The 12,068-nt window shown below is 37.1% G+C and overlaps 1 protein-coding gene across 7 annotated transcripts in view; it reads left to right on the top strand.

Moving 5' to 3' along the window:
- Pde1c (phosphodiesterase 1C) overlaps window positions 1-12,068 on the top strand; it is a 782,675-nt gene that overhangs the window by 747,150 nt on the left and 23,457 nt on the right. The window contains exons 18-19 of one of the 7 annotated variants that reach the window (XM_045135621.1): window positions 6,939-6,950; window positions 9,179-10,114. The exons of 4 other annotated variants lie outside the window; for them this stretch is intronic. In XM_045135621.1, the coding sequence (XP_044991556.1) occupies window positions 6,939-6,950; window positions 9,179-9,279 (113 nt within the window). In that variant the 3' untranslated portion in view covers window positions 9,280-10,114. Of the gene's footprint in view, window positions 1-4,166; window positions 10,115-12,068 lie in introns of those variants that run through there. 2 more of the 7 variants (XM_045135622.1, XM_045135624.1) reach the window with 2 other exon arrangements.

Here is a 12,068-nt window from a genome sequence, read left to right as displayed (position 1 = left end):
TTAAGCCTGGCTTCAAGAGACAAAGCAGAAACAAAACTGCCCCTTGCTTAACTCTGCAAACCCACACCTGCTGATTTGATCACCAGTAATTGCAGGTCTTGTCTGAGGAAGGGGCCCAAACAGTTGAAAAGTTGATGTTTTAATTAAGTTTTTAGGTTTTAATGCCATAGATTCCTAGAAACAGAGTGAGAACGCAGGAAGGCATTCTTTATTGTATGAGGCAAGGAGAAATATTGTTCACGTAACAAATTTTGTTTTAAAAAAGCTTCCATCAGGGATGGATAAATGGATTAGCGGTTTAAGCACTTGTCTGTGAAGCCTAAGGACCCCAGTTTGAGGATCAATTCCCCAGGACCCACGTTAGCCAGATGCACAAGGGAGCACACACATCTGGAGTTTGCGGTGGGTGGAGGCCCTGGCTTGTCTTCTCTCTCCCTTTCTCTCTCTCTTTCTCTCTCTCTCTGTTGTTCTCAAATAAATGAGTAAAAATTTAAAATAAAAAAAAGCTTTCATCAGGCTGGAGAGATGGCTTAGCTGTTAAGGCCCTTTCCTGCAAAAAGGACCCAGGTTCGATTCCCTAGGACCCACATAAGTCACAAGGCAGTACATAGAGGTCACTTGCAGTGGCTGGAGGTCCTGGCACACCCATTCTCTGTCTGTCTCTCTGTCTCTATATATACAGACACACACAAACACACACATGCCTCTTTCTGTCTCTCTCAAATAATTTAAAAATGTTTAAAAGTAAAAAAGAAAAACAGATGCCATGAAAGTAGATCTAGAACAGTGAATCTTTGCCTAGGTGAATTCTATTAATGTGATGTTTTTCTTAGTATCTTCTTGTTACTAAAAAAAAAAAATACATTAAGATCCATTCATATGTACCCTCCCAAAAAATCTTACTTGATATTGAAAACTAGGTCTGGTTACTTGTCTTATTCTCCATTTATTTTTCCAATTAGCATTTTGTAATTCTTTCAGTTGTTTGCTGTATGACTTTGTTGTTTCTGTGAAAGTTTATCCCATAGAGGGGTAGCTATTATGGGATTGTTACTGGGATGTGCATTCCACTCTGTTTGCAGTCACAGAAACTTACTTCTTTGAATTTTGCCAATAGTTGGAGCAGGTTGGAAACAAGTTCACACTTCTTTTTGGCCGGTGATAATTTTTGAAATATGCCCCAGTGACATTCTACTTATAATGTAAGAATAAACATTGTAAATGATCAACATGTTTTCAGTATATCATATTTACTTGAACTGCAGCCATTAAAAAAACTATTATCTTTAAATTGAATGATTGTATGAACCTGGAAGCGTCTCTCCTCAATTGCTGGAGTGGAAAATGGCAGTCTCCCACTTGTCTAAGTGAAGGACCTTAAGTATTACAGTCAATCCATTACAGTTCATATGTACCTATGAATTCAAGTGCACATAACCGTGCTTTGAGATTCTAGGCTACCCCCTCCTCCCCTCTGAGATGCAGGAGGTTTTTTGGTCAAGGAGCAGGAAGGGAATGACATTTGCCCAAATATGTTCTTGAATTGTCCCAAGATGGGGCTAATTTGCATTTTAGCTCATGAGTAGCCCTTTAACAAAGTGGGTGAGTCTGTAAACTTTTGGTGGCCTTCAAGGAGCCAGGATCGATTAAGAATCAGTGAACTCCAGAGCCGCAGTTATAGAAGTTGTCGTGCATTTTAATTCAGCAACACACAGCCTCTTTCACTTGGTCTTCAGGGCCCAGGTTTTCATATATGTGATCTTGTGGAAGCTTCCTCAGTTTCTTTTAAATTGGAAATGAATGAAAAAATGTAAAACACATCAAAACAATTACAAGAAGTAGAATGAGGAGAGAGTAGCTCAGGTATGGTTTTCAAACCAGGGCAAAGCTAGGCTTATACAGCAAATGGTCCTTCTCTAAGAGATCAGCCCCACAGAGAGCATGATGAGTGCATAATGGGGTTTCTGTATAGGGAGTATAAGTTCTTGTCATGTCATACCTTGTTATTGAATAAATTTTAAGATTAGTGTATGCATGGTTTTATTTTTAATTTTCATTTTCTTCTGTCAAGCACAAAACAAAGGGTGTAGATGGAAAAATTGTCTTATCATTACACATTCAACCACCTCAATTCTCTATGTGTGATGTTCTCCCTGCCCTCAAAGAGTCTGAAAATTGAGGAGTAACATCATTCTGTGGGTAGCTATGAAACTCAGCACCTCAGGGAATATGCTCCAAACAAGTTAGTCAGAAAGCATGCATTTGGGAAGACCAGGATGATAGCAGGTGCCACAGACAGAGCTTCAGAACAGATGCCTCTTGTTCATTCACTGTAAATTGGACTCAGTTTAAGTGCATCATCTTCCTTTGCTTGCCCCTTCTTTCCATCCCTTGGCCCAAAGCTGGAGTGGAGAATTAAGATCCATAGCGAGAGGAAACACTTCCTCCTGACACACTCTGAAATGATATAAGAAAGCTCCTCTTGGTGGAGTTTGGATTTAATACCCCAGAAGGACCTCTTTTAATCTCTAAGCCTACCTCACTATAAAACAGGCTACCTCTTACCCAGGCTTCCTCAAACACTGTTGGCTAATTGGGGATCTTGGTGCCTGTCCTTCCAACCAGTTAGTCGTGTTATTTAAAAATCAAGCTCCCTCTTATCTATGCTTTACAGGAGAGGTTCTGAGGAAATCTCTGAATGATTAGCATCAAGCTGTCCATCTAAATGGAGTCTCATTACATAGGATCATAAGCTGAGCACAAAGGTTGACAAACTATGCTTCTGCTATGGAAGTCAATGAAAAATTTGTAACCCTTGATATTGGCTTTTGTTTCATCACTTCTCTTACTTCCAAGTTGTCAGTCCTAGTATCAGAGGGGAATTATTGGTCTGAAGCTTTTCTCTGTTATTTCTCCCCAGTGGGCAAAGGTGCTGGTGGAGGGTAAAGATAACAAACATCATCAACAGGATAAACAAATAATAACAACAGGGGATGGAGAGATTGTTCATTCATTAAAGACACTTGCCTGCAAAGCCTGATGGTCCAGTTTCAGTTCCCCTGTACTCATGTAAAGCCAGATGCACAAAGTGGCACATGAGTCTGGAATTCTTTTACGGTGGCAGAAAGCCCTGGCATGCCCATGCTCACTCTTTGTCTGCCTCTTTCTCTCTGTCTCTCTCTGTTTTAAATAAATAAATAACTTTTTGTATAAAAAGGAATAACAGCAGGAGGCCAGTGTCAATGGACTCAGGAAAATTGAGAATTTTTGTGATTACTATAGATCAAAAGAGGCTCTCCAACTCCCAACTAGTTTTCTGCCTAATTTCAGCTAAGTCTTACTTAGGAAAGGATCTTAGTCTTTAAAGTTGAGGTGAAAACTTTCCTTGTGCTAAAATGACTGAAAATCTTTGTTGCCCTTCTGAAAGTCTAAACCTCTGTGCTGTTTGGATCCTACACAGGAAAGAACTTTTTACATAAGGCATGATGACTTGAAGAGCATGAAGTGGGATATAATCTCATAGTGGAATGTTGTCTTAAATTTTCACTAAGACCATTGGGTTATGTTGAGTAGAGTATTCCAGATGGAAAATATATATATATTATTTCCTCTTTTCACTAACCTAGTCTGTTTCTTTGTCTTCTTCCTCTACCCTTTATTCTGGGTCCAGTAGCCAATTCAGGTGATTTGCCTATGGACATAATGATTTTGTCTGGGGCATGTCTTGTTTTAAATGCCTTTGGGAAGTTTCTATGGGTAGGGCAAAAATTCTAAGACAGTTATCTTTTCCATGGAAACAAGATTAGATGAATCTAATTTCTTCTAATTCCAAAGATGAGGTAAATTGACCAAACTAGCAGCCACTGTCACCTTAGTTGCAAAATAAAGTGATTTAATATCCATAGTGCATGAACTAAATGCTTGATAATCCAGCTTACAGTAGTTACTAAGTTTTCACATGTATTACTATTTAACATTTTCCACTGGGATTTTCCTTTATGGAGAAAATGTATCTTGTTACAGGGAGACAGCCATTACCAGTTTTTAAATGCTTGATTTATTTCTCTAATTTTTTTTTGTCCCCTCAGATTTTTTTTCTTTTGAGACTGGAGGGTGGAGGGGAAGGCAGCATTGACACTTTTTCTTTTTCTTTTTCTTTTTTTCAGATTCAGAAGAGTAGAAAAGAACTCTCATAGACTAAAAGAGGATGCCACTGTCTTGCATCATTTTAGCTGAGCTGCTTCATTCCTTCTTCTTCCACAAAGAACATATCTGGAGAAGGTGTATAACTTTCAAAAACAAGCCCTCAACATTTGGCCTCCTCTCATGCCATCTCCTCTCAGGGAATGGTTCTTTGAGGGTTGATTTGAGGTCTTAGAACTCTGGGCACGTTTCCCCTGAACAAACTCACTTGGGATTTTTTTATTTTTTCACAAACATTAAAGTTTGAAGGAGCTTCCTCAAAATCATTTGCTAGTAATCTGGCCTTCACAGCACTTATCTGAGCTGGTAAGAACAGACATCCTAGATATGCTGAGCAAGGCCTGGAAAAGTCACACACACACAGTGATTGCCATTTTCTTGTCAATACCATTACTTAAAATGTTGTCTTTTACACTGGCTCTGGATGGTGGATGTAGCCAGACTGGCCTTCATCACAGCTAAAATAACAATTCCAATTCCTGGTTCTCTTTTTGAATTGGGAACATTCAGTTACCCCAATTTCCTTTCAGACATAAACATTGTTCTTATGCATTTTTCCATTTGTTTAATATGAAATTCTGTTTTTTAAAAAGAGTGTTCTGCAAGAATATGTAATTGATGCTTAATTTAGTCTGTATATTCCTGAATATAAACCTGAATGTGTTAGCTGATGGCCATATTGTCAGGTAGGAACCTAGCTGTTTTCACAGGGTAGCATTCATGACTATAGTCATTGAAATTTTGACCACTGGATGGTTACCTTCTTCTGAGTATCTGTAAGTTGGCTTCATTACTTGTATCAGGTTTTGGTAAGGGTAGGGCACTAGTATCAGGATCAAAGGTTAGGTAATTCCTTTCATTTGAGTTAGTCTTTAACAATACCAGATAGGAGTCACTTAATAGCATAAATAAAAGACAAGGTGTATTGGGAACAAGGATTAAAGATACAGACTTTAAGTAGAAGCTAATGAAATGCAAGAGGAGTATGATTTGGTAGTTTTTGATACAAGTGATTTTCATAAGGTGACTTTGGGTTACTCCTTCCTGATAATAAATCATGTGATATGAGATTAGTAATAGAGAGGAAGAGAGGTAGTGATTGGTTTAGGAATATTCCACTATTTGATTTCTACATTCAAAGCATATAGACAGATATTTAAAATAAATATCTATATTGTTAAAACAAAATACTGGTATTTCTCAGATATAAAAAATGTGGGCCACAAGACCTTTCCGCTCTCTGAAATAGTCTGCAACAGGAATGTCTGAGGAATCAGAGGGAAAAGCCCATAGCCATTCACTATATTTTTCTGTGGAAGTATATGGGTCCTAGGTAACTAGAATTTTATGTGAATCTTCTTTAAATTATTACATATTAGCAATAGATTCACACATACTAAGCCAGTAAAACAAAGCATGTCTTTGAGTTGCATGCAACCTGTGGGCCATCAGTTTACAAACTATGCTCTTCATGGTGGTCTAATTTTGTATAGCAATTAAATAAAACCAAGTATGTGCTAGTTCTTGACTTGGAACCTGGGCCTTTTACCTCATTTCTATTCTGTATTTTTGTACATGAAGCTTCTGGGCCAATCAATATAGAATGCCTACAGCTTCCATTTTTATAATCTAACAAGTAATGCTAAACACTATTTGAAAAAGAAACAGGAATATAGCCATTTTTCTAGCACCAATGATGATGGAAATATTTTTCATCTGCTTTAAGTCATTAATCAGCTGAAAAAGAATGGGAGAATTTCATGCCATATTGAACTTTGCTTAAAACACTCAGTGAGGAAAAACAAAAGCTCTGTGTTACTCAGTCATAGTTTTTAATTTAAGTGATTTTAAAGCACATTGAGTAAAAACGCAAAGTCATCTGTTTAAAAAAACTACAAAACTGTTAATATGCTATGAATTGATCTTGGACATGATTGTACATTTAAATAATTATGTCAATATTTACTGGAATAACATATTTGCAAAGCTGTTGCTTATTTTCTATGGTCTTTTAATGTGTTTGAAACAACAAATGGAGTGATAAGATAGGATGAACATTATGGCACTGTGCAAATCATGGCATCCTGCTCTGGCTCACACAGCACAAAGGCTTACACACCGAAGGTAGAGTTGCCAGTATGTGGAGACAGCAGTTTTCCATGAGCCTAATGTGACAAGTGTATCAGTACTTGAGTTTGGCTCTCTGTCACTCAACAGGCCAGGATCTAACTTAAGAGTTCATGTACTTTGAGTTTGTGGCATAATTATCCATTCTTTCAGAGGTCTTCATTCTATGTTTTATTTACTCTGCCTTTCCTCATTGTTGAGACCTATTAGCTTATGGCAGCAAATAACAGACTTATTTTTGACTCAAAAACCCTTTCTTCTACTCACCCTTCTATTTTCTGAGCTTAAAAAAAAAAAAAAACTATTGGAGACATCTGATAGGGTTTCATTGTCAAGCTGATAAACTTAAACATTAAAATCATACTAAACACCTGAAGGCCAAAGAAAATCTAGCACATGAATTTCTTTCATTTGCAGAGTTTTCACATTGTATATTCCAGGTTGAGCCAGATCGTCAGTAAATGTAAAAGTAAAAAGTGAAGAGCAACATTACCCTGGAACATGAGAGAGAGGAGGCAGAGATGAAGACCAATTCTGTAATCCATATTTTTAGAGTAGGGATATTTTTACCTTCTTACTATCTTTTCTCTCATATCTCTCTTCTCTAGACAGATGCACAGGTAGATGGATGGATGGATGGATGGATGGATGGATGGATGGATAATATATATTTTCCTCCAGCTTTTCTGAATGTCTGGGCAGCATGATAATAGAACATACTTCGTAATGTCCCCCATTTAGTTTTGGAAGAACCCATGAAAAAAGTGGAATATCCTTTTCTCATAAGAAGATTCTGAGATTAGAAGTCTCTGTATATATAATTAGATCCAAAAATAAAAGCGATTTGGAAAATTTAGGACACATTTTTTTTTTCTGGGTGAAATTTTGTTTTGATTCTGAGATACCCACACACATCACAGGCATTACAGTCATGTCTAACCACTAGCAGGTAAAATTCTACTGTTCACTCATGAATGCCAGAAAAATTCAAGTTTACTTGAAAATGTATTTAACATCTCCTAAATGCCAAGTATACTCCTTTAGGTTCATGAGACTTTCTTTCTAGTATACTCAGACATACTCTAGTTACACCAATAGCTTATTATAAGATATAGAAAATGTCAAGTAATTTTAGAAAAAAGTTATTTATGAAAATATATGTAAAATATTTTTGTGCCCTTTAAATTTAAGATAAAGCAATAAGATCAATGCAATTAAACAAAATCCATATGAGAATGATCCATCTAGAAAAATAGTGACACTGACTTCCTTGTCTGAAACACACATGGCTTTATTTAGTATTCAAGTTGAAACTTTAAATCCAAGTGGACTCTCTCAGGGCAAAAAAGAAATAGTCCATGCAGCATGAGAAACCATTGCACAGTTCTGCTCTGTTAACAACATTATAGTAGGCATCACACCAAGCCACAACAAAATTGGGTGTTACAGATTATAAAATTTTAATAATGATGCTACATAGGATCTTATTTTTGAATATATGGAAAGTTATGCTTATAATTATCAATAGTAATCCATGATTAAAAGCCTCATTATCACTAAGCAATGAAGTTAATGGGAAAAAATGGTAATGAACAGCCATACTCTTCCTAGGAACAAGAAAGTGTACTCCTAAAGGCCAGGCTTTAGTTTTTAAAGTTTCCTATGATCAAAGGGCTGAGGTGACCCTTTCAAGAGTTAGAAGGGAATCAGCACTGTCTTCAGTAAACAGACTGTATGGGACTAACGAAAAAATCTGGGTCTAGTGAAGCATAAAAATGGAAAGTGGGCCTCTGAAAATTTTCCTTGGACATTTGTAAAGATAAATGCTTCTTCAGGAAAGTCTTTAATAAGCAAGAATTACTTCACTGGAAGAAACTCTTGTTTTCACATTAAACAAACATTGAGTACAGTGGAGACTGGACTTGAGAGGATCATGAAAGTCTAATTCAAAGTCCTGATTACCCCCCATTCTACATTTTTATTAAAAATATTGGCAGATATATCTAGATTAATTGTCATAATTCTGGATTTTGTGTCCAGGTGGACATGACATAACACTGGCAGTTTTAGGCTTTACTAGATGCACATGGACACAAACTATGGTGCCATTGCAGAGCCCGAAGCAGGAGTGACATATGGGCAGGTCCTTTCAGCTCACTCAGGGTACACAGGATACCTCAGCATCTCTTGGGGTAAAAGTCAGTTCTAGTCGGCCATATTCAGTGCCATTGCCAGGGCCATCTTCTGGGTTGATCAGCTCCTGTGCATTCTTCCTGGGAGCTGACTGATGCATCTGCACAGGCATTTTTTCTCTCTGCTTACAGTGAGGGGTGAGTCATTCACAATGGAGCCCCATAGAACCTGGTGCCTATGAAGTGGCTTTTAAATAGATGGCTCAGGAGGCACATCTTTGCATTATCTTTGCTCCTCTGGTATGGTCTATCTTGGGGAAAGAGCTTTGTATACTACCGTACTTGTCTTTGAATGAGCATATATGTGATGACATAGAATTACAGCCATAGTCCAATATACATAGCTTTATGGTAAGAACCTATAGCCATAGGTGTTATCCAGTAACTGATTCTAGAGATAGACTTTGAAATATGCCTTTCCTTTTTCCTTGCTTTAGTGATATTTTTATACAGTTTTATATGCTGTCAATTTTTAAAAATATACTTGCTATTTTTATTTGTAGAGCTAAGTTAGGTTTTATCAACTCTTGTGCTCACTGTATAGCCATATACCACCATCAATTTTTATGTATCCTATCCCTGTTTTATACCCTTTTACTCCTGTCTTCTCTCATTGTTTTTACCTGTCAAAAATCTCTTCATTTGCTTCTACCCAGGTAGCCCATTCTACTTGCAGGGTCACCTGAGCACACAGAAACACAAAATTATAGGAAACTCAAGAGCATCTTCCAGTGTAATGCACGTGAGGAAGTGTTAGTGTCAAGGGAAAGGTGGGTACATGGGAAGGAGAAAGCAGGTTGGTGAAATGAAAGCATACAAAAGGGATTCTTCAAGGAAGGCAAATTGCTTGTAGGCTAATGTGATGTTGTTGTTATCTTCCTTGAGTGGAGAACTCAGTCTATGCTGCTACAGGCTCTTCTTCGGATTCTGAATCTCATCGTGGCCTGTGGACAATTCCTAATGAGGAGCCTCCTTGGTCAGATGTGAATGGAAAATGACACTTATCTCCTAAGCCTTAAATTTTGCTACCATCAAATCAAAATAGCTATCTGGATTTGTGGGAAATGTCCAATCAATATCAAGAACATTTAGCAAGACCAGAAAAGAAAGAAGGCAGAGCCAGAATTCCAAACCCACCTAGACCATGCTGCATACATCATTCATGAAGAAAAAAGAAGAGTTGCTAAACATGTTCTGCAGGTCTCTTCCCAATGGAAATGGTTCTGTTTTTACTTTAAGGCAGTGATATTATGTGTTTCCAAGATGTGAAATGTGTTTTAGACAGGTTTCAGTTTGTACTTGCACATCAGAGGGCAAGAAAATGACCATCCATTCTAAGTCTGTCCCCTAGATGCTACTATATGTTGAAAATTGTTTAAATGCTATAACACCCCATCTCCAATTGCAAAATTAGACCTTGGTATTCATGTAAACAGAATGCCTAATTGCTGTCAGAGTTAAAGATGTGTTTGTTTATTGGAAGTCTTTATTGCACATATACCCCTTTGATGTATAATTTCCTCTAACATCTCATAAGTGATTGTATGTACTGATTACCAAATAAAAGCAATGAGTTAACCTCTGAACTAGAATTTGAAAAAAATAAAATGGCTGTTTTTTTCTTTTTCCATTGTCTCTGTTCCATCCCAAATTATGGGGCTAGCAAGGCAATCTTCACCATGCTTGTCTTGTATTCCTCCACACACCACAAAATACCCAAGTCGTGAGTGATATTGTCTATATACTAGAAGATATTCATGAAGTATGGCTTTCATATTTCATGTAATCATTCTTCACTGAAGGATGAGATAAATGGTCCCCAGAAACTCTTCCAAGGCTTAAGAAAACTCACTATTCATGGCATTGAGCTGGCTTTCAAATTATCTTTCATCAGGATACAATGACATGGCATTCTAGCAATGCTAGCTTTTTGAAATCCAAACTTTTTTCTTTCCCCTTTCTTGAAAAGCCCATGATTAGGAATATTTTTCTGGTTTTCAAGAGCTTGATTAGTAAAAATAGTCATTATCTTTTTGAGGGTACAAGCCATGGAATGGCATCCTCTTGTGATAATGAAGTGTACTACACAAGTCCTGCTCCTTTATGGGTCTCCCTGTGCTTGTACAGTAACAACACTTGATTAGTACCCACATAACAAATTATAGCACTGTTGTTATATGATCACTAATAAGAACTTAAAATCACATGTAATACCCCATCAGTACTTTACTGCATTTCCTTAAGGTCTTTTATGATGCATGTTTACACAGTTAAGGCTACATAGTACACTTCATTTTGTATGACACATTCGCATAAAATTGGATTGAAAGAACTTTTCTGGTTTTTAAAATGTCATTGTTAATATAATTTCAATGGAAACATAGTATTTCATATTGGGGCTCTAGCAGTTTACCTAACTACCTCTGTTAGGATGAACGGTTATATGCTTCTATTTTAGTTTTTGCATTTTAAATAACATAGAAATTTTGTGGTTTGTATATTAGTTTTTATCATATTTTATAAAATTCTCACTGGAAAAATTTCCACATATTCAATTACTGGGTCAAAGTTGTGAACATTTAGGGGTTGGGTTTAATTCCAGGTCATATTCCAATGCTAAAAAGCCTATTTCAACAGCATATTACATACCTCTGAAAGTCAACTCTTCAAGAGGTATACATGATCTGATGTCCTCCAAACTCAGTGATTCTGCAGCCTGAAGGAAAGTTTGGGCATCTCTTGATGCTCTATCTGTAAGGGAAAAAATGATTATTAGTTCTGAGACATGTGCTCATTGCCTACTGCTATAACACAAATAGTAAACAAACATGTTGACAGATATTGAAATCATGACCATAAGGTGGTAAGTACAATAAAGACAGGCATTTGCATCCTGTTGGAAGAAAGCAATTTCTTGCTGTGCTGACATACTTCCCACTATGAGCTTTCTACGCACTTTGCTTTCCTGTGGAATCTGACCATATTATTCTCATTGATTACATTTGACCTCAAAGGTTCTTACATCATCATTTACAGAGCAGACTTCAGCTTGGTCAGGGTAACTCTATTGTTTAAAAGGAAAATGAGCTGTTTAGGTGAAGCCACAAATCACTGGGCTTCTCAGTATTCTCAGGTCTCCTGTCAGAGGTATATGTATGTTCACTTCATGGCATGCAGGCAGCCACTCCTCACTTCCATCACTGTCCTCTTTCCTGATGAATTATATTCATTGCCTTTAAGCTGAACCAACCAAGGATATTAATTTTAAATATCTGAAAGGTATTTGGCTGTCAAAAGATATCTCACATTGCATAAGCTGCCATGATAGCACTTCTGCCTGACTGACTAGGTTCTTTACTCTAAACATTCACTGATGGTCAAGGATCCTGCAATTCCTGACCTTGGGTTCTTATTTCCCAAAGATGAGATTTTCCACTTCTGTAAATACACTGCATTTATATTCTCATTCTCTCTCTCTCTCTCTCTCTCTCTCTCTCTCTCTCTCTCACACACACACACACACACACTAGATAATAAATAGTAACA

Source organism: Jaculus jaculus, chromosome 16 (assembly GCF_020740685.1).
Source record: "Jaculus jaculus isolate mJacJac1 chromosome 16, mJacJac1.mat.Y.cur, whole genome shotgun sequence".
NCBI lineage: Eukaryota > Metazoa > Chordata > Mammalia > Rodentia > Dipodidae > Jaculus > Jaculus jaculus.
This window is presented reverse-complemented; position numbering and strand designations above follow the sequence as displayed.